The 24,027-nt window shown below is 39.0% G+C and overlaps 1 protein-coding gene across 3 annotated transcripts in view; it reads right to left on the bottom strand.

The window, feature by feature from the left end:
• Window positions 1-24,014, bottom strand: part of Atp6v1a (ATPase H+ transporting V1 subunit A) — a 51,646-nt gene extending 27,632 nt beyond the window's left edge. Inside the window, exons 1-4 of one of the 3 annotated variants that reach the window (XM_041672957.1) lie at window positions 23,763-24,014; window positions 3,843-3,944; window positions 3,266-3,360; window positions 950-1,078 (exon numbers count right to left, since the gene is read on the bottom strand). In XM_041672957.1, coding sequence (XP_041528891.1) covers window positions 950-1,078; window positions 3,266-3,347 — 211 coding nt within the window. In that variant the 5' untranslated portion in view covers window positions 3,348-3,360; window positions 3,843-3,944; window positions 23,763-24,014. The remainder of the gene's footprint in view (window positions 1-949; window positions 1,079-3,265; window positions 3,361-3,842; window positions 3,945-23,762) is intronic. The other 2 variants (XM_041672960.1, XM_041672958.1) reach the window with 2 other exon arrangements.
• Between the last annotated feature and the right edge of the window lie 13 nt (window positions 24,015-24,027).

Genomic DNA, 24,027 nt, shown 5'->3' with positions numbered 1-24,027 from the left:
AGGTTGATCCCGAATTTCCTGAGAAACCGAAACACTGCTTTCCAGAGTGGTTGCACAAGTTTGCATTCCCACCAGCAATGGATGAGGGTACCCCTTTCTCCACAACCTCTCCAGCAAAGGCTATCATTGGTGTTTTTTATTTTAGCCATTCTGACAGGTGTAAGATGGTATCTTAAAGTTGTCTTGATTTGCATTTCCCTGATCGCTAAGGAAGTTGAGCATGACCTTAAGTGTCTTTTGGCCATTTGAAGTTCTTCTGTTGAGAATTCTCTGTTCAGCTCAATGCCCCATTTTATAATTGGGTTGATTAGCCTTTTACGGTCTAGTTTCTTGATTTCTTTATATATTTTGGAGATCAGACCTTTGTCAGTTGCGGGGTTGGTGAAAATCTTCTCCCAGTAAGTGGGTTGCCTTTTTGTCTTAGTGACAGTGTCCTTTGCTTTACAGAAGCTTCTCAGCCTCAGGAGGTCCCATTTATTCAATGATGCCCTTAATGTCTGTGCTTCTGGGGTTATACATAGGAAGTGGTCTCCTGTGCCCATGTGCTGTAGGGTACTTCCCACTTTCTCTTCTATCAGGTTCAGTGTGTTCGGACTGATATTGAGGTCTTCAATCCATTTTTTTAAAAAAATCATGACTAGGTAATTTTAACTACATAAGCCAATATTATTATTTCATTTACGCTTTCCTCTACAATATAAAATCTTCTAAATAAATTTGCAACTGTACTTCCTGAAGTTTGTGACAGCAGACGTTAAGAGCAATGACAATTCCGAACACGATTCCGGTTTCTTGAGCAAGAGCACAATCCCCAGTAGCTCTTTCTTGAGTATTTATGATGTGTGCATCACTCATGCATTCTCATTGCTATTACTGCTTCTACTTTTGCCTTAAACTCTTAAACCCCGACACACAGAAAGCGGCAGGAAACCAAACAGAAAAAGGATACAAGTTTCTTCATACACCTGAATGGTAGCCATGTCGCCTTCCAATCGAATAATCTCTCCAACCAGCTCGCTGTGACCCACTCTCACCAGCTCATACATAGCTGCACCCGCCATGTCACAGGCTGTAACCACTGTAAAGAACAAGAGACTGGTGACCCAAAGTTCTGTGAATAATTACAAATAATTTCAGTATCCAATAAATCTGGTAGCACGCCTTCTCATTTATTCATAAGGAAGAACTTCCACTATGGAGTAATCTTTACGGTTTCACATAAAGACATACTTTTAGTAAGTGATACAGAGAAGACAAACTTTTAGGCTAAGGTCATTGATCAATGCAACACAAAAGCAAACCAGCTTAAGCACTTTAAGTCTCAAACGAAAGCGCTTACCTCACAGTACCGCAGTACATCCTGAACAACCCATGTTACTTTATACATGCGACTAAGGCTTTAGAAACCATAAACAAACAAACAAACAAGCAAACACCTTACACTGGAATTAAGAGCTTCAGAATGTCATACAGTAAATAGTCTATTGTGCTGTTATCCCATGACAGATAACAATAAAGCAAGACTTTTGCTTGTCATTACTTTAAATCAGTGATTCTACAGTTTCCTTAGATGTGAACCTTTAGAACCTTTAACAAACTGTTAATTTAAGGATTAAAGAATTTTATCCATAGCCAGATGGTACACATCTGCAACCTTAGCACTTGGGAAGCAGAGCCACGATCAGGATATGGATATGTATATATGTATGTATGTATATAGCAAGTTCAAGGCCAGTCCAGGTTATTTGAAATCTGCCCCACATGTGCATAATTAATTCCTTTTATTAAAGAATAGGATGTTTATAACCAGCCTCCACCACTGTATAAACTTTCAGTTAAGAAAGGACCACTATTTTCAACTCACAAGCAGGAGCCAGAATTAGAATTTGCTACTATTTTGGACCATGCTGTCTAGCAAACAAAAATTATTTTTCTGAAAGGAAGAGAAGGGTGCCCCATTTGTAGAAATGCATAAGAACGAGCCCATTTTTAATACTTCGCCTGCAATACAACTGATTACAGCTATGTGATAGGGATTGCTGCGGTGGAAAAGAATAAATGCTAATTAACTTGTTCTAGAAAACTGAAGATCTATTAGTTTCCTATTTACTTCTGTATATACAATATAAGAAGGATTAAAATGTCTGGAAATATCAGATAGTGAATTTAAAAATCCTATTTCATAAATCCCAAAGGATATCATTTTTCTGTTACAGTGGTTCTCAACTTGTGGGTCACAACTCTTTTGGTCACATATCAGACATCCTGCATATCAGATATTTACAGTGAAATTCATAACAGTAGCAAAATTACAATTATGAAGGGGCAATGGAATAATTTTATGGTTGGGTCACCACACGAGGAACTGTATTAAAGGGTAACAGTGTTAGGAAGGTTGAGAACCACTGTTCTATTAAGAAGTACTTAGGAATTAAAAACAACGAAATGTGTACTCTTTACTTGCCAATGAGCCTATGCTCATTAAATTCTTGGAGAGAAGAAAGTGGGGCACACGAATTAGGTCTTCATTTGCGAAACACCAAAAAGCTGTCATCACGTTCACTGTGATAAGAAGACAATAACTACGGCGTGAGAGGAAAGATGAATTTTTATGTCACTAACAAAATTAGCAATGAGCAGTTGTACCCAGGGAACTGCAAGTCACATCTGTTAGTGGGATATTCAACAAAAAAATGAATACTAAAGTAAGATGATTATTTTAAAATACAAAGTTTGACCAAATGGATATATACAAAATTTAAAAGTACTTTCTATTTTCAGTATCAGGCCATCAGACTTCTTTCTTTCTAGTAGTCAGTTGTGAGATATACCTGCAATAGTCATTCAGATCGATGTATAAACACAAAGAAGACATGCTAATATTACCAAGAAACGCTCTGAAGGTCATTATAGAGATCAACTGAACATTTATTATACATCAAGGTACTGTGTATTAAACGTTACAAACCTTAAAGCTTTTTAAATTTCAAATTTAACAACAACAACAACAAATTGAAGCTATGTTTCCCTAACAAGCATGGTACCTCAAAGCTGGATCTCAATGACAGACCACCGATGCATGTGATTAGTGCCTGAGGAAACACCATGATGGCTACACCCCTTCATAGTCACTACAAGATTTAAAGTAGCAACCCATCTCTGTGGGTCAGTAGGAACTTGTTTCTCCCCACTGCCCTTGGAAAGACCTGGGAAAGATGCTACTCGCAGGGAGGCATCCTTCCTCTTAGATGACTGTATTACTTACCAGGCCCTGAGACTCCATGTACATAACCAAATGTGCTTTCTTTATCTTCATCACGTATTTTAGGTAGCTTGGAGAAATCCATTGTACTAATTTACCTAAGACAAAAAAGCAAAGTAAATCAGAATTACAAACTCTAAAACAAAATAATTAGCATAGATGGTATATATTCTGTTCCAGAATGAAATGTAACATAAAATTCACAAAATTTAGTTAAAAGGACCCCACCACTATATTATAATAACCACGTTACATTTTTACATCTCATACTCCACAGAAAATACTAAAAATGTCTATTGATTTAGTTAGCCCTTTATGCCCATATGCCCACCCATTGTTTCCCTAACTTCCTCTCTAATTACTTGGAATCATCACATAAAACTCTGTGGAAGGCCTTTGTCTAAAGAGTTTTTCTGCTAGGTTTCCTCCTTTAGGGCTCTATTCAAATGCCATCTTTTTCAATTGTATCTAAGCATCTATTTCAATTGTAACCTTCCCTTTATTTTTTCAATGCTTTATCCATTTTTAAAAATCCTATGAGTGTTTTGCCTTAATGTGTGTATGTGTACAAAATGCATACCTGGTGCCTACAGACAGGCCAGAAAAGGGTGCTGGATCTCCTGGAATTGGAGTTATGGCTGTTGTGAATCACTGTGCAGGGGCTAGGAACCGTCCAGGACTTCTGCAAGAGAAACACCTTTGTAACCACTTAGTCCCCATCTTTGTTTGTTTATTTATTTATTTATTTATTTAATCATAACACTTGTTATGGAACAAACTGTTTTACATTCAAATCTATCTTTAAGAATGTCTGGGGAGTCGGGTGGTGCCGGCACACACCTTTATTCCAGCACTTGGGAGGCAGAAGCAGGAGGATCTCTTTGAGTTCGAGGCCAGCCTGGTCTACAAGAGCTAGATCCAGGACAGCTAAAGCTGTTACACAGAAAAACAAACAATCGAAAAAAAAAAAAAAAACAAAAACAAAAAAACCCAGAAAAAGAAATGCCTGGGGAGGAGGGTGGCATTTTTCCTTTTTTTTTTTTTGTTTTAGTAGAACACAGAACCACTAAGAATATTTAGTTCAGGACCTGGGAAAATGGCTTGGTTATTAAGAGCACTTGATTTTTCAGAGGACCCAGGTTCAGTTCCCAGCATCCATATCACAGCTCACAACTGTCGCTAACTCCAGGTCTGGGGGGAGAGGAGGTGACATCCTATTTTGGCTTCCACAGGCACCAGGCATGCACAGGATACACATACATGCAAGCAAACATTTATACTCATAAAAACAAAAATAAATAAATATTTATAAAAAATTATAAATATAACTATAAAAATAAATAAATAAATCTTAAAAAAAGAAAATGTAGTTTAATCTCTCTCTACCTTTAGATGTAGAATCTAAAAACTTCAAGGGAAACCGCCTGTGTCTAAACACAGGCTAGAAACCTGGCTGGGTGGCCCACACTAGTATTCCTGGCACTTGGGAAGCAGAGTCAGGAGGTCTGTCACGAGGTTTGAAGATAGCCTGGTTTATCAAGAAAGCTCTGGACCCGTCTGTGCTACAGAGAGAGATCCTGACTAAAAACAACAAAGGACACATAAAACAATACCAGAAAGGAAAATTGGTGATGGATTCTGGCGTTGAAAGTTTATTTTGGGGCTGCTGATTTAACTTAATAATTATTAATGATTATATTACAGCAATAAAAAAATACTTAGAAGTGTGAATGCTAAATAATCCCCTCCAATCAACCACAAAATAAAGTGCTATATCATATACATTTAGTAAATGTTCAAAGACTACGATGTTTAGTGAAGGCATTTTGAAGGTCAGGTAGTATGTGTACAAACTAGACAAGGGTGAGTGGCAAAGGCATTCCAGATGGGACAACAAGAGAAGAATGGAAATAAAAGATTCAGGAACAGCATAATAGACCAGTCTGGCTGGTGGAAAACCTTAACTTACGTCAGGGCAACAATAGGGATTAAGTATGCAGAGATACACGATACTAATTTATGGGTCTCTACCAGAATGTCAAGAAAACAAATGCACTCATGCTGTTGCTCTAACACAGTAAATCAGGGGAGAGGCTTGAATGGCATTGGACTTCGGTGTACTGTGGCAAAGCTAGAGAATAAAAGCTGCAGCTAAAACACGTGACTATGTTCAGGGTACTTTTACTGGTCACCCAGCTGTACTACACAGAAAACTGACTTCAGTTTTCAAGGTCTAAACACTGTATTGGACTATATTCTACCATAGAGAATATGGGTAAAGTGCAGACCAATATGGATAAAGCACATAAAACAACAAAGGTAGCCAGAAAACAAGTTCTGAGAGCGCTGAGTCCAGAGAGAAAGAACACTGGCAGGAAAACCAAGGCCTGAGCTTTGTTGACATGGCAACACCAAGGAGGGATTTTCAGTATTTTTGGAGATGCTAGATGATCACAGTTATACCACACACTTTTTTATTATTTATTTATTTTTGGTTTTTCAAGACAGGGTTTCTTTGTAGCTTTGGAACCTGTCCTGGAACTAGCTATTGTAGACAAGGCTAACCTCGAACTCGCAAAGATCAGCCTGCCTCTGCCTCCTGAGTGCTGGGATTAAAGGCGTGCGCCACCACTGCCCGGCTAAAGGGTTTTTTGTGTTTGTTTGCTTTTTTTTTTTTTTTTTTGAGACAGGGTTTCTCTGTAGCTTTGGAACCTGTCCTGGAACTAGCTCTTGCAGACGAGGGTGGCCTCGAACTCACAGAGATCTGCCTGTCTCTGCCCCCTAAATGCTGGGATTAAAGGTGTGCACCACCACTGCCTGGTCAATTTGTAATCTTTTAGCTGTGTGGAGCCTACAGGTAAATCTTGGGTGTTATTTCTCAGGAGTGTCTGCCTTGCCTTTGAGAAAGAGTCTCGCTTGGACTTGGGCTTGCAGATTTGCTCAGGCTAGCCAGCCAGTGAGGCCTAGGTATCCACCAGTCTCAGCCTCCAGGAAGCACAGCTGACTTAGTGGGTGGGTGCTGAGGACTGAACTCACATCCCAATCCATGAGCCACAAGCACTTTACGGATTAAGTTATCTTCCCAGTCCCGAGAACAACAAGGCTTCCTAGAAAATACCAGATGATGGGAGAAAAGACAAAGAAAAAACCCTAAAGATAATATATATAGTTAGGATAGAGGTTGTCAAAATCTTCAAACCAAGAGGAGGATGGAAAGATAGCTTAGCTAAGAGTTTTTGCTGCTCTTACAAAGGATCAGATAACAACCATGATCAGGCAGTCACAACTGCCTGCAACTCCAGCTCAGGAGGATCTGATATCCTCTTTTGGCCTCTACAGTTAGCCTCATACAAACAAATATACACATAAAAATTCTTCAGGGGCTAGAAAGATGGCTCAGTGGTTAAGATAGTTTACTGCTCTTGCAGAGGAGCTAAGTTCAGTTCCCAGCACCCACACGGTAATTCACAACTGTCTCTATGAGCAGTTCCAGGCGATCCATTGTCAGGTGATCTCTGTGGGGTCTCGTATGGATGTGATGCGCATGCACACATATTCAGATGCACACACATATATGCATTCAGACGGGCACACATATATGCACACCTTCAGCAAGTAGACATGTTAGTGAGGTCATCGGCCAGGCTAAGTTCTTCCCCAGTGCGGGTATTCCCTGTACATTGCTTGTGACACATGATCATCCGCCCAGTAAAGGGGAGACAGCATGGGACCTTGAGTCAGCTGACTCGGGATCACATTTAGGTTCCTCTAATATGCTGCAGGAAAACTGAGACAAATCAAAATCTCTTATCTTTAACTGAAAAAACAAAAATTACACTACCAATTATCTAAGAATTGTGATTTAATTACAGATTTGGTCAAATGTTCCTTGTGAAATGAGAAATGCTCACAAACATTCCCTTAGTAATGCTACTTTAATAAAATCTCAATTTTCAAAAGCCCATTTACTTCCAGAAATGCCTTCTTTCACAGTGGGTATGTCTGTGCTCCCACCCAGGTGCCTTCTGTTGTTCCTTGCTCCAAGGCAGTCTTTTATGGTCCCTCACTCCTTGGGCTAGCCTTCCCGAAAGTATTTTATCGTATTTGTATTGACTGCTTCCCAACTGGAGCACTAGAAATAAAAACACTTTAAATACTGAGTAAGAACAAAAGATTATTACTTCGGGTGATCTGGACACGTCTGTCTTTGTTTTGCGGGGCAGAGACCAAGGCTTTGAGTCAAAAAGACTGAGCTTAAATTTTTAAATTGTGGCATTGGGAAAATCAAATTCTTTGATTATCCTGTTGACACCAACAGGACTGAGGTAAGATACCTCACTGGTCTGCCTGAGGGAAAAGGGATATGAAGAGGAACTAATTTAATGTTATTATTCTAAGCCAAGATTGCCTTGTTTCTAAAAGGTTTAATGTTTAATGTAGCAGCAGCAGCTGCTTTCCCTTTTTAAATAAGTTTTTTTTTTTAATGCTACATGTTTGTATGTGTCCAGGTGCCAGTGAATGCAGGGGTGGGGTGAGGTGGGGTGGATGAATGTTTGGTCTGCATGTATGTATGTGTACCACATGCATGCCTGATGCTAAAAGAGGTCAGAAGAAGGCATCAGAGCCCCTGCAACTAGGGTTACAGATGGTTGTGAGCCACTACGTGAGTGCTGAAACCAAATCCAGGTCTTCTGCAATAGCAACAAATGCTTTTATCCTAGGAAGCATCTTTCCAGGCTCCGAAATGTATTCTTACCTTTCTATTATTTAAGCAAACTAATTACCTGGCTAGTTTTTTAAAAATTATACTGTGCAATATCATAATTTTATTTACTGAACAAAATGTACTATTAGCATCGATGATATGCCAGCTGCTGTACTACAGAAGAAAATATGTCGTGATATACAAATTTCCTTTTGTCATCCTTTAATCCTCTTCTGGCATGCTGAGAAAAAAGCCAGCCAGGCAGTTAAAATAAGATGTGTGTGCTCTCAGAAGCAGCACAGGCTGATTTTAGAAGATTGCAGAGGGAAGACGTGTGAAGTGGAGCTTAAAGGAGGGAAAGCTGAAACTCAAAAGACATCAGACTACACTTTGGAGTCACTCTGGTGACAAAGAGGCGTCAGGCTACACAGGAGAGAAAAGGCATCAGAGTACACAGCAGTGTTCTCCAGTAGACAGCTCAAGTCTCCCGGGTGCAGAAAGGCCTTCAAAGGTCTTCATGAGGCCAAGCAGTATCTCTTGTAATTTTTAAACTAGATAATTAAAGTCTCAGTCATATATGAAAGATGATTAATGGAAAGAAATCAAATGGATTTGTTCATTAGTCAGCTGTCTTGTGGGTTTATCAGTCAGCTGGATAAGTATAGTCACAATGGGAATTTTGGGACCTATCCTTTTAAACTTCTTTTTGTTGTTGTTGTTTTAAACATTCGAGGCACATTCTAGGCATCAGAAGCAATAACATTAAGATAAAAAGATAGTGATCCCAGTGCTCCTGAGGCAGGGGCAGGTGAGTTCAAGGTTAGCCTGGTTTACACAGTGAGTTCCAGGGCAGCCACAGAGAAACCCTGTCTTGTAAAAACAAAACCAACAAAGGTTAGCAAGAGACTCAAAAGCCCAAGTGACACACTACAAATTTACCTCTAGACAACTTGTCACCAGATGCACATCTTTGCTTTGACATTTTTCCTTTTTTCTTTCTTTTTTTTTTAAAAATATTTATTTATTATGTATACAATATTCTGTCTGTGTGTATCCCTGCAGGCCAGAAGAGGGCACCAGATCTCATTACAGATGGTTGTGAGCCACCATGTGGTTGCTGGGAATTGAACTTAGGACCTCTGGAAGAGCAGGCAATGCTCTTAACCTCTGAGCCATCTCTCCAGCCCTCCTTTTTTCTTTTGAGACAGTGTTTCCCTGTGTAGCCCTTGCTGTCCTGGAACTCACTGTGTAGACTAGGCAGGCCTGGAACTCATAAACACTCAGTTGAAAGAAAATACCCAGCCTGGTCCACAGAGTGAGTTCCAAGACAGACAAGGCAACACAGAGAAACGCTGTCGCAATAAACAAACAAACAAACAAATAAATAAAATTTAAAAAAAGGAAAATAAATGCAGGATTTGAACCTGGGCAGCTGGCCTCTAACTCTATGCCTCTTATGCTCTTTACGTATTTATACTCTTCTGCACCCTTAATTTACTATGCTGATTTCTAGTACTTGCATTGAAACAATTATATTTGATAAAGACAATATAATATTCTCTACCTCATTGTGACAGTTACATCGGAGTATCTCACAAGCTCTCTCTTCTCAGATCTATAATTTTGTGAATTCTACATCAGCTCTGCCAAAACAACATTTTCTATTAGTAATACAAAGGAGTTTAAGGAAACTGAAAATTTTTATTAGGTAGACATATTACAGAGATTTGATAAGTGAACACAATTGAGCATGTAGTAGTTTGATAACACTGTTTTACAGCATAGCAACTATTTCTTGATATCTATAAAAACAGTCAAAATAAAAAGTGCCCACTAATTTTTTTTTTTCAACTACACAGGGTTTCTCTGTGTAATATTCCTGGCTATCCTGAAACCAGGCTGGCCTCACTGAACTCACTGAGATCCTCCTGTCTTGCCTCTCAAATGCTGGGATTAAAGGCATGTGTTATGGCCTGTGTCCACCGCAGGCTGGAGAGGTGGTGGGCAGTTAGAGCAGTCTGCTCTTGTAGTGGGGTCTATTTCTGTGCCAGCAACCCTCAACGTGACTCACAACCCTGTAACTCCACTTCGTGGGGTTCCAATGCCTCCAGTCTCCTGAACATGCACCTTGGGCACCCACATACATGTGCACAAGGCCACACACACACACACACACACACACACACACACAATTAAAAATAAAAAATGTTAAACAACCTTCTAAAGTATTTTCAGGGGGAAAATTAAGAGTGATATTATAACCTTATCCCAAGTCTTTACAGTAGAAGGTGCAAATACACTATGATTTGATGCTGCATGAGACTCCGTTTATATAGTTATCCCTACCGGGGATGTGACAGGGATACAGCACTAGCTAAGCAGGTTAGAGTTCCTGGGCTAGAGCTCCAGACATCCCACCCAGAGTCAGGAAGAAAATGTGGCATACACAGCTACATTCAAACAAAAACCAACTCAACGATTACATTAAAATTTATCCTGAGCTACTGGATTCCTACTTAAGGATAAAAAGCAACTATAATTTACAACTAAGATACCCTTAATTATAAATTATAGTCCCCACCATATTTGCGAAAAATGAAACAGAAAAGAATCTGTTGTAGAAAAGGAACAACCCAGAAGGCAGCAGAGGCAGTCATCTGACAGTGAGTCACCAGTCTCTCCCCACCAGCACTGCGGAACACCAGAAGCTGCCTTCCCACCTCCACCTCACAGCACACGCCAAACTGCCACGGTTAGTGTGCTGTACCTAGGAATGTCTTTTTCCTAGAACCCATCTCTTCTACTACCATAGTTTGGGCTAGAGACAAGAAGGTACATAACAGATAATACTAACGTTCCAAGGCAAATCACATACAAATCTGACTCACTTCACTAACACTGAAGTGTTATTTAATATTTGAAAAAAGAACATAGTAATTCATTAAAAACAATTTTTGGAAAGCACAGAGGTTTTTGGTTATTTTGTTTATAAAAAATCATTAGATTTCAACCAAATACTTTAGTTTCTTTGATAATTAATTGTATGCATCCCAAGGTATACAGTGTGACAGGTCAATACGGGTATGCAGGATGTAACAATCACATCAGGATATGTATGTAGGTGTCCACTGCGCCATTTCTTATTTACTGATTTACTTTAAAGACAGGGTTTCATTGTGTGTACCGCTCATCTTGGTTTCGAATTTATAATTCCACTGTCTCTGCCTCCTGACTGATGTGACTATAGGCACGTGCCACCTAGTCTGACCTTACTTACATCTCTTTATTTTTATCAGCAATTTTCCTGCATAGAGAAAGGCACCCTAACTTGTTTAATATTTTTATGCTTGCTCAAAGTTAATTCCAATTAAAAACTTTACTTTGGTCATTTCTAATGCAAAATACTACTGCAAACTAGTCATGCTGTAAGTACCACCCTATGGCGGTGGTGGCGGCAGCAGTGCACGCCTTTAATCCCAGCAGAGGCAGGCGGAACTCAGTGAGATGGAGGCCAGCCTGAATGGGTTCCAGAACAGCAAAGAAAAAAAAACACCCCCCGCCAAAAGCAGTAAAAGACAAAGAAATGCTATATGACAGATTTATTTCACTATGCATACCTAGACTCCTTTTCCTGTCAATAAAACCTAAACCCAAATTTCCTTCAAATTTTGGGAATTCTATCATTTCAGTTGCTTGTTTGGGAATAGTCTGACCAATAAAAAGCAAGGAAAATCTTGTAGGAGTTTCTGAGAGCAATTTCTCTTCTCTTTTAGAAAAACACTGCCCAGGAGAAACCACACCATCCTTTGGAAGCTTGATAATCTGCACAGGATGTATGAAATGTAGCAACAGTCTGGGACTTTGACACAGTTAATTTGGGCAGTCAGGGCCACCTTGCTACAAATGAAAATATAGAAGGACAAAGGTTCTAGGTCCTTGTCTTTATGGATCCACTCAATTGGTCAAAATAACAGTAAAACAGAATGATTCAGGAATAAATATTTTACATGTATACACATTTTGTCATACCATAAAAAAATGAACGGAAGGTAAACTCAAGGTCACTAGTAAAATAGCTCATGAAAATTACTAAAAATACTAAGGGAATGTATAGACAAAGCTGGGAGTCAAAGAGTAGAGAAGCACAAGAAAATTACAGGAGGCAAGCAGGTTTAATGGAACAAGATAACATGATGACACACAGTGCATGCCTACTTACACACCCTCTACACACACACACACACACACACACACACACACACTTCAGTCTTGTAGCAAAACAAAAGCATTTCTGAAAATGAAGACATAAGCTGTGAACAGAATCAATTTTACCAGTTAAATGGGTTCAAGCTTAGTTGTTAGCCTTGCCCACAATTATTTTTAAAGTATTTCTAGAAATGGTTATAAATTCTTTTTATCTTTGCATATTGCAAATATAGCCACATGGACTTAAATTATGCACAGCTAAAAAGTATTATGTACTATTTTAGGACAATGGAGATTTAATGTGGCAAATCACTTGAAGACCTACCTTAGCAGGTTCTGAATTAATGGCCAAAAGAATAACCCATAATCATTACAAAGAAGCAATTTGAATTTATTACTAAGGAACACGGGAAGCAATTTAGTAATGTGCAGCTAAGCCCTTAAAGCGATTTCATTTCTGTTGCTATGCTAGAACACCCTGACAAAGGCACCTGAGGGAGGAAAGGGCTTATTAGGCTTACAATTCTGTCATCATCGAGGAGACATCAAGGCAGAAACTCGAGCAACTAGTCAAATTACATTCATAATAAAGGAGGAGGGTTACTCATGTGGCTGGCTTGCGTGTATTTACCTAGCTTTCTCTTGTCTTACACAATTCAGAACCTGTTTCAGGGAACTGTGCGGCCAACAATTGTCTACTTTAATTAACAATAAAGACGATCTCCCATTGTCTTCCTACTGCCAACCTGATCTAGATAAGTTCTCATTAGGAAGGACCATAGTCCCAGTGATTTTAGGTTGTGTCAAGTCGATAGTTAAAACTAACCAGCACAGTGTCTAATATGGATAAAAGAATCTCTACAACCTAAATTGAAAAACACAGCTATGGTAAAAAGTCCACAGACATTTTTCAATTCAGTGAGCAAGAAATAGCATTTCTAATGGTTTGCCCAAGTATATTTCAATTAGTAACACCTACAGTTTACTTATTAAGTTGGCCATGAGTCGAGAAAGACTTGGTCATTCATAGAGGTTTTAAATGGTGTGGTTTGCTAAGGAATTAACGTGGTACTTGCAATAAGTCTCCAAAACTGCTATTGTGCAGCACTAAATTAACCATTACTGTAATTATAAATCTGTAAAACAAATCAAGGTTGGTAGCACACTTCTGTAATTCTTGAATTAGGAAAATGAGGCAGGAGCTCAAGTTTAAGGCTAGCCTGGGCTATATAGAGAGATCCTAGCTCAAGAAACTAAAAAGCAGCAGTGAGATGGCTCAGAGCAGAGGGGCTTCTGTCTTCAAACTTGAGGACCTGAGTTCAATCCTCCCATGAGCTGCCCTCTAATGTCCACATACTTGCTGGGACCCGCATGCACCAACCACCCATACACATGTGAGTGCTGGACTGTAACTACCAGGAAAAGAGGCACCTGCTTTTGTCCTAAAGCAGTCGAGCTGCTCACTCGGGACACAAACACCTAGTATTATTTAGTTTCAGTCTTGACTGGGACATGAGTAAAACAGGAACTCCTTCCTATTTACAGAATGGAAACCAATAGCCCTTAGAAATGCAGCTCGGCCCAATGCCCAGTGTCCAGGATTGTTAAATCAGCACTTCCCTGGGCGAAAGCTGAAGCCAAATATTATCACTGAATGACTTCTGAAATAAAGTATTATTAAGCATCTTAAAATATTAGGAAAGTTCCTTTTATTAAGTATATTAGCTTACTAAAAATTTAAATGTTATATTTTTATCAATAATTTACTGGTTTAAACTATTAACCATAACACAAATAATTCTATAATAAATGCACAGAGTGTAAAGTCTATTATGTGGGCTAGTATTATTTAAAAACTTATAGTCAACTCAAAAAGGCTATACATAGAGGGACAAATGAAGAAATGACTTTTGACAGAGTTCAGTAGAGAACTATTACCTCTTCAACAGGTGACAGTAGAATAAAAGGGTATGCACATACAAAAACAAAGCCACTACCAAAGCTCTTCAGTCCATACCTGCACTAGATAATAACCAACTTAAGCTGAGTACAGTGGTGCTGGCCTTTAACCCCAGCACTCGGAAGGCAGAGGCAGGCGGATGTCTGTGAGCTGGGGACCAGCCTGGTCTACAGAACAAGTTCCAGGACAACCAGGGTTATACAGAGAAAAACCAAAACAAACAAAAAACCAAAACTAAACATACAAAAAACAACTGAAAATGGATAGTAGACCTAAATGTCAAACCTGTTACTACAAAATGCATCTTTTGAGCCTGAATTAGTTAGATTTAATTTAACATAAACAAATAGCAAATCGACAAACTGGATTTTAGAAAAGTAAAAAATTTTACTTCTCAAAAAAATATTATTAGAATAAAAGAGAAATTGCCGTGAGGAAATATTTATAAAGCAAAACTGTAATACCTTAATATATTTTTAGAAAAGCAATGTTTTTTCTTTCATATATTTATTTTCTAATTTTTTTCTTTATGATTTTTCCATTAAAATATTTTTCTTCATTCAACATATCTTTTGCTTATGGTTTCCCTCCCCCAATCCCTCCAAACTTCTCCCCTCTTCCTCACCCACTCTTAATAATCCTGAATAAGAAGGCAATGTAGGTTGGTGAGATAGCATAGCAGATATAAGAATCTGCCTTCAAGTCCAAGTCTGATGACCTAATTTTAGTCCTGGGACACACACGATGGAAAGGGAGAATTTACTCCCCAAAGTTGTTTTGACCCCCCCAACATAGACTGAGACATACACATGCATACAAATTTTTAAAAGTGTTATTTAAAAGGCATTCCAATTAAAAGAAGCAAAAGACTTAAACATATTAATATACACACTGACACAAATGGCGAATAACTTAAATACTTTTAAAGATATCTATCACTTAGAAAGTACAAATTAAAACCATGATGCTTATAAGAATGGCTAAAACATTAAGACTCACCAAGGTAGTATTAGTAAGGATTTGAAACAGGAACTTGCATTTAATGCTGGTAATAAGTCAGGCATCGTGGTACACACCTCAGCCCTTCATATTCCCAGTACAATGTCTTAGGAACGATGAGATCATGTTTAAAACAAATACAAACACACATCAACGAACAATAGCATGTTCTGTAAATGTATATTCAATCCCTGGCTGAGACCTGAGCAGATTCAGAGCTTTAAATTGCTGGTCTGGCTGACGTGATGGTGCATGTCTTTAATTCTAGCACTCAGGAGGTAGAGGCAGGTGGATATCTGAGTTCTAAGACAGCCAGGGTTACACCGAGAAACCCTGTCTTGGAAAAATGAACAAACATAAAACCACCCCCCGCCCCCCAAAAAAGAAGAGAGAGTTTCTGCTTTGGATCACATCAAAGAATTTGGTGCCAAACAGTCTCTTAGATTCTTAAAACATGCTACATCTCAAAAAATTTAAGGAGTTTGAAATGAATATGAATGATGCTAAATATTTATTATAGCACTTTCTTATGTAGGGATTGGGATGCCCATTTATATGGAGACTAGGGGCCGGTGAGAAGGCTCAGGTCTTGCCAACCTAGTAGTAACCTGGGTTAGATTCTCAGATCCTACATAAATGTGGAAGGAAAGAATCAACTCCATAAAGTTGTCCTCTGACTTTCACAAACCACCCCGCGTCTCAAACATACACTTTGTAAAAAATATAAAGACTAAATAACTTGTGATAGAATTTGTATGCTCAATGGCATTAAAACAGTCATATCTGGAAAGATAGTCCCTGTGTTCAAATCCTGAATTCTACTGCTTATCAGCTTTAGTTATATTATTGAATATTTAACCATCACATGCATAATTTTCCTCATTTGGAAAATGGGGATAAAAATAGGCATCACCTTAGCAGGTTGTGGTGAGGCTCCCATGGGTAATTAAAGGATTAAGAAGAAGGCCTTGCCACTTGTGGTGGCACATACTGGTAGGATCTGCTGAGGAGGCAGAGGCAGATGGATCCAAAAAGGGCCTGGACCAGAAACCATCTCCCAGCAATGTTTCATATGACAATGATGATTCATAGAGTAATTAAGTACTCAACTGGCATTTAAATGGAAGCTTTGTGAGAAGTCTCCAGGATAACACTGTTAAGTGAAAAGATTGATGCTCAGAATACTATTCAAAGACTACCATGTATGGACAAATATATGGGGATGGAGGGCTAGGAAAAGACAATAGAAATATCTTAATATGAAATTTTCACCATGCTTATACACATATTACCCATTTAATTTAAAAGTATAGAAGATTTTGTTATACCATTCATGATACAGAACACACACACACACACACTTAACAAAATAAAATTTTACTGCCTAACAAAAAATTATGTAATAAAAAAGAAAATAAAGCAGTGGCATGAGGTATATTTTAAGTTAGAGACAAATTCATCTCCCAACCATCTGCCATTTCCTATAATGGTATTAAACAATGTATCAACTTCTAATTCTTAGACAAGAATTGAAATCAAGTTGTGTGCAATGCATTGCATCTTTAAACCCAGCATTTGGAGAATGATGCAATAGGACTCCAGTTTGAGGGCACTTGGGTAACACATCTATACTGTCTCAAAATAAATAAACAAATAAAACCAAGTACTAATTGACTGCAAATAGTTTAAACTTTGCTTTCTAAAGGCTTCAATTTTTCTTTTTATTCATGTGTCTGTGTGGGAGTATGTGCATGTGTGTGGCAGGGCTGTAAAGGGCAGAAAAGGATCAGAGTCCCTGATCTGGAGTTACAGGCAGTCATAACCTACCCAACGTGGGTGCTGGGGACTGAATACAGGGATCTGTAGTACTGATGCATGCCTCCGACCAAATCCCCCACAATTTGCTTTATTTGAAGATTTCTTAAAGAAAAAGTACGTCTTTCAATTTGGTGGACAGTGGACTTCTCTTACAGTGACTGTGTCACAGGATTAAGTCAGGTGGCAGAAACTCCACTTGTGCAATACGCTCTATATCTCCAAGGCATAAAACATTCTGGAGCATTTAAACCAACACCAAAAGAGCATGGCAATTTGACCCTTATCTGCTAATATCTATCTCTTTTTTTGGTACATTTGCATGATAATTTCTTATTAGGTGTTCAATGGTTACCACAAATAAAATTAATAATTTATGGAGTTACAAGGATAATTCATTCACTTCCTTCTACAATATCTAAGACAAAAAAATTTCAAGTAACTTTCATGCCTAGCCACTACAGAAACTATTTTTCATCTTGCTATTTCTTCTTTAGCCTACCTGATCTTTAGCTTCTTTTTTAAAATGTAAATAGTTCTGTTTTTACTACTTCCAGAAACGCTGTGTTCATTGTAAAAAAATGGAAACGACATAATGGAATGTTTATCTAGCCTTTCTGAGGTAACCCGAGATCTTTGATTATCATCCTTTCCTATAATTCATTGTGCATATAGACGTGTGCAAACATGTATGCATATCTTATTGTGGATACTCTCTACATCTTTGCCCTCTCCTCTTTTTCTAATTATTTCCTCCTTTCCAGTGCTGACAAGACACACAAAACACATAATGTCTCACACATGGTTTTATAAAAACAGAATCTTTTATGATATACATTTCCCTTCACTTTACTTTTATCATTAAAGATACCTGTTGGAAATCCTCTCAGGATATATTTAGAAACTCTTCCAAGTTACCAGGAGAGACTCAACACCTACTACTGAATGACATCACAACATTTTAGAATACGATTGTGCCATAATTTGCATAATACTTCTGCTATTATGCGTTCTCCTACTCCCAGGATTTGGGCACTGTCAACATCCATGCAAACACGTTCTCGCTTGCTCACTGCTGATCTTGTTTCCAAGGAAAAGATTTCACTGGAGACAATGGGAGGACTCATGCATTCCTAATACTAATACTGTCTGCTTGTTAAACAAACCAAACCAACAAAGAACAATTCATTTATCTACTAGCATTTATGAGACAGTCTTTCCCCATACATCCCTCTTAACATGGTTTACCGTTTAATTTTTAAGAGTCAGAGACATACTGTTTCACTGCTAATGTAGCAATACCTAGTAAGGTTATAGTTGTCATCACGTTAGTTAAATGGTTAGCTTTTTCTTCTGTGAACTTCTGGTCACGTGCTCTCCATGAACGGTCCTACCAGGTAGTTTTGAAATTGTAAGAATATTGATATAGTTTCATATGTCAATTTTTTCCTTTCCTAACTTGGAGGTATTTCTCCTTGGTTTATGTTCTATATAGAAATAAAATTTGACTAATATCTAAAATACCTTATTTAGATCTAAATCTTTAGATCTAACAAATGTAATTAGTTATATTTACTATAAATATGCCTCCCCTCTGCACTTAAGTATCACTCTGACACGATGGAAATTTCTTTAGACATTAGGATTTACACACACACACACAAAATCTCAGATACTCCAAGTTGACCTTGACATCAGCTTGAGGATGACCTTGAATTGCTGATCTTGCTCCCACTTCCTGATTACAGGCAGGTGCCACCATATACCTGATTTGCATGACGCTGGAGATCAAATCAGGGCTTTGTGCATGTTATGCAACCACTCAGCCCTTTACCTCTATTTCTTAAAAAAGAAAAAGTCTGTACTTACATATTTAAGCCTAAAAGTACACATACAAATAAACTACTTTGTTATAAGTAAGCCAAAGCATTTTCATTTAAGATATTCATGCAATTTTAGGATGAAAGAATTATTTGTGTTTAAATTTAAATGAGATTTAAAATTTTTTTTAGCTGGACCTAGTAGCACAGACCTGTAAAGTCACCTACTTGGGAGGATGAGGTAGGAATCTAACAAGTTCAAGATTTCCCTGTGTATGGAGCATATTCAAGGTCAGTTTGGACAACTTAGTGGAACTCTGTCTCAAGATAAAAAGTGAGACCAGGTATCAGACTTGGTGGTGTGCACCTTTAATTCCAGTAATGAAGGTGGATCTCTGTGAGTTCAAGGCCAGTCTGGTCTGCTTGGTGAGTCCCAGGACAGCCAGGGCTGTTACACAAAGAAACCCTGTATCGAAACATCCCCTCCCCAAGAAAAGAAAAAGAAATTAAAAGGAAAGCATTCTTATTGATCATATATTATTTATCAATACAAAAATGCATGAACATACACTTACTATATAGCAATTACTCTACAGTGAATTGACATTAATGTAAATATTCAATTATCTCTTAGTAAACTACTTTCCTTAAAGTAAATGAGTATTTTTGTCATGATTAAAGAAAAATATAATCAAAAGCTATATTTCAACTATTATTTTATTTACTGATAGTGCCCATTGCAAAAGCACTAATCCTTGTGAATCTCCACAGAATTAAAAAATTCTTACTCTAGTTCATGTCCATGCTGTCTTTTGTATTGCAATGTAGGAATAAAACTCTGGAAGTAGAAAAATTGTTTCCTGAAAATCAAGTCCACACATTAATGATCATAAGCATCAGAAAGTTTCTAAATATAAAAACCCACTAAACTATAGCTAACCTCCCCCCAAAAAGGCGGGGGGGGGATTATGTTGATATTTCTCAGCTCCTACTAAGCTCAGAGTCTGTTGGAACCACATATGATAACACTTGAGTCTGTAGTCCAGCGACTTGGGAAGGTAATTCCGGCTGACCAACCTTAGACCTGGGGTTTGAAAGCAGTCCGAGTAACAGCATAGCCAGTCTCAAAAAGTAAAGGTAACAAGTGGTTTTTTGAATCTAATTTTTTCATGATCGACTCATTTCAAATTCTAGTCCATTCACTGCAACACAAACCTTTTGTACAAAAACGGGGCATCAGTCACTTTGTTGGACATCTTAGGTCTCCCTAGAAGTTCAGCATATGTAAGTATAATTAGCAAAAATTTCTGCTGGTGTGGTAGCATATACCTGTAATGCCAGCACTTAGGAGGGAGATAGGAGGGTGACCATGTTCAAGGCTAGCCTTGGCCTCTGTTAAACACAACATACGCATGATCTACTTTAATAACACCCATGGGCTAGATTTAACTGTAAGGAAACTTTATTTTAAGTGCCCAAGGCCAGACAGCTAATAACAGGAAAGGCTAAAACCTAATCCCAGGTCTCTGTGATTAGGCAATCTACTCAGGTAAAATTTGAATTGTATTGTTTTACACTCACATACCATCTAGATTTAAAACCACTTTCAAATAGATTGTGTAAGGTTATCTCATTCAAACTCACAATACCCCTGGGAGGAAAGCTTCTCGGTACAGAACACTGAAACTTCCAGCATCAAGCGCACTCAAAAGGGCGCATGACCAAGACAGGACGCTGAATGAAGATCCTCTGACTTCACTGTCAAAGCGTGTATAGTTTCTGTAGAACCATATTTCCCTCATTTAGTACAACTATCTCTGCCCTCTCCTACTGAATGATAACCATAGGCCTTATCAATAAACACAACACACAGTGGAAGTAAATTGGCTACTATATTATAAAGTTCATGCAAAATCTCTTCTATCCAGTATTTGGAAATGTGCATTAAAAAGTTAATACTTAGCATACAAACCTCAGAAGGAACTACAATCTATGAGAATTAAAGTGGTTTAATTTACTTGTTAATTGCTCAACACTCTACCAGGGACCTTAGCATTTTGTTTGCTTGGACAGGGCCTCATCCATTTCAGCATTCTCGGGGAGAAAATGTAATAGAGGCACTATCCTTTTCACTGCAGGGAGTTTACAGAGGAGTACCCCAAATCATAGAAATAATCTATAAGCAAAAATAAAGGAATAGAAAATATTTACTGCGTGGTACCCTAAGGGACTGGCTGCCTTGGCTCAAAGGGGCAGAATATCTTCTCACCGATGATATTCAATAAAGACAGTGAAATTAAGACCTCACAGTGTGTGTGTGTGTGTGTGATTTTTTACATATTACTTAATGGAGGACTCATTCTCCAAACAAATGTCTTCATATAAATCTCTCTCTTCCCCTTTTTAAACATGTTCTCACTGTTCTAGCTAGCCTAGAAATCTCTTTATAGACCAGGCTGGCCTTAAAGGCATGCACCACCACACCCAGACACACACAGAAATCTCATAAACTACACAGTAGCAAAAATGCCTTCCAGCCCTCACCATCTGTGTGCATATAATGTCAAACCTTTTTCTACTTACTCCCCATTACTATTTAGTCACCAAATCCTGCTCTGAATCTTCCAGATTTCATCAGTGGTCTAAGCTACTGCTTTCATGAGTTCCCTAAAATTGGAGCAATTCATTGTGAAATAAAACTGCAGACTCATTCCATCTCTTTCCTATGAACTTCTCCTCCTCTAGTACTCAGGGCTTTTAAACTGGTTTTCTCTAGTCTATTTTGGTGCACTTGCACAGACTGGTTTGGACTTCCAAAGCACTTAGGAATTCTGTTTATTTGGTAAAATGTCACGTGGGCAGGAAAGCACACCATTTTTTCCCCTCTCCTCAAGAGATCAGGGAACCTCATTCTGGAGAAAAATAATGGCTAAAGCTGTATTTCAGGAGATGGCTCAGTCACGAAAGTGCTTGCTTTGCAGGCATAAAAATCCTGTTCGACTCCCCAGCATCCCAGGTAAAAGTGAAGTGGGTTGGTGTTTCTTTAACCTCCGTGCTCAGGGGCAAATGTGGACAGGAGGATGCCAGGGGCTTGCTGGCTGGCTAGGCTTGCTGAGTCAGTGAGCAAAGGGGTGGAGGTGGGGAAGAACAGAGGAAGACACCTCTGGCCCCCACAGGCGTGCACAAACATGCAAATAAAAATGGCAACAGGTGAATGGTTGAGCCAACTGTGGTGCCACCCATACCACAGAATAATGACGAGCAATGAAAAGGAAAGAACTGTTTAAGAGTCTGTATTTATACTTGTTATATAAACACATCGATAGCTATTGTATGGTATAGATCATAGAATGGTAAAATTGTAAATACATATACAAAAACGAATATGATTTTTCTGGGCAGTACAAGATCATCCAGATATTTTTAGTAAGAAGTATCAGGCCAGTCTTCCTATTTTGTTAAATTACTATCTTTTTGTTTTAGTTTTTAGCTCTTGTTAAAAAATAAAGATCATGCAATTTCAAAAACTTTGGGAGGGGAAAAATTCAGTCTGCCCAATCACTGTAAGATAACCATTCCATCTTTCCCCTATTTTTTTTTCTTTTTAGTACTGAGAACTGGACGCAGTCTCTCAAGCATGTGAGGAGGTAAGAACCGTGTTGCCAGTACTCTGCAGATTTTGAAAAATAGATTCTTCAATCATATTGTTTAGACCTAAGATTAACTAAAAATCTGATTTCATATAAGAAAATGTATAAGCTAGGTTATAAAAGCCAAATGTGTAGTTTTGTAAGGCCTTCCAATTTAAAACAAGGAACTTTCTAAGTTTGCGCAACAAATAAAGGAGTTTAGCCACAAACTGAAAAACATTCCTTTCCTAAGGCTCATTATTTGAGGTGAAAACATTGGCTACTACCTGTATATAAAATGGAGTACAAATGGTTGGGCAACCCTAGGCAAAATAATCCCGTATTATATACCAAGCCAGAAGGGGTCATTTGAATTTTTTTTAATGCAAAGGCTAATTGAAAAAAAACCAAGTGTTATTTCATAAATTTAAACTGGCCAAGAATTGACTGAGAGGGACAATTATCTAGGATTTAAAGAAATAAAAAAAGTCCAAAAAGGGAATGATGCCACAGGCAGAAAATACGAAGTCAGTAGTATCTAGACGTAATCTTCCTGCTTTCAAATTATAGCCAAATTAATTTGGATCAATTATGTTTTCAGCTTGATCAGTTTGTGAATAATTACTTCCCTTTCGGGAAAACCTCATCACTTTCCCATAAGCTAGCCTAGGTCTGCAGCCCAACCTGGCAACACCATCTTTCATCGTCTTCCCATTCAACTGAGACTGTCGCATTACCAAACACCATGTTCTGAAGATAGTACAACCGCCTTCTCTCCGAGACGGAAAGCTATAAGCCCCGCTCTTACCCTCCCATACTCATTCAGAGCAAGTGAACACTCACTGCACCTCTTTGCAAGGATACCCGATAAATCCCTTGGAATCACCGAGAACGCACATTCGCAGGGAAGCTCTTCAGTGACTCCGCAGTGAGGGCCGTGGCAGAGACTTTCTCTCCCAATCCTATCTCACTGGAGACGCCTCTGCCTCCAGCAGGTTTTCCTATCTTCCTGCTCAGCCGGGCGAAGGCCTTTGCCAAGGACAGAGCTTTGGGGACTGGGACCCGGAGATGGTTGCAAACCCCGAATAATGGCTAAAGCAACCCTATCACCTGAAGCCCCAAAGACTCCAAATAGGGAACCATAATGGCCGCATTCGCCCTCAACCCAGAGAAAGGTGGGCATCCTAGTCCCTCGTCAGTCAACTACGGGGACCGGCCAGGGGTCCAGGAGATCTAGAGAAAGGAGCCCCTAGCCCATGCAGGATGACAAGGGGAAAGGAGCCCCAAGCACCGCAGACCGCGGTTCACATTCCCCAGTCCCCAGTCCCCTCTCAGCCCGTCCATCGTCCCCAGGTCGCCAGTTTACCTGTCGCACCTGACCCGCCGCGGCGCGAAGTGCAGACCAGTACACAGACCGGACCCAGAGGCTCTGTCACTGAGGGAGGGGAAGTCTTCAGCTGCAAGGGGCGGGTCCGCCCTAGACAGTCATGTGACCTCAAGCTCCACCCTGCTTCTCCTCCCCAGGCACGCCGCGAGGCGCAGGCTTGAACCTTAGCGGATCGTTTGGAGGTTAATGGTTCCGCGGTCAGCGAACGAGTTATTCCCTTTTTTCACTATGACTGGATTATAAA

This window comes from Microtus oregoni, unplaced genomic scaffold, assembly GCF_018167655.1.
Source record: "Microtus oregoni isolate MIOR12 unplaced genomic scaffold, Mior012 000023F_ref0000262, whole genome shotgun sequence".
Taxonomy (NCBI): Eukaryota; Metazoa; Chordata; class Mammalia; order Rodentia; family Cricetidae; genus Microtus; species Microtus oregoni.
The sequence above is the reverse complement of the archived record's forward strand: the minus strand, read 5'-3'. Positions and strand labels throughout refer to the sequence as shown.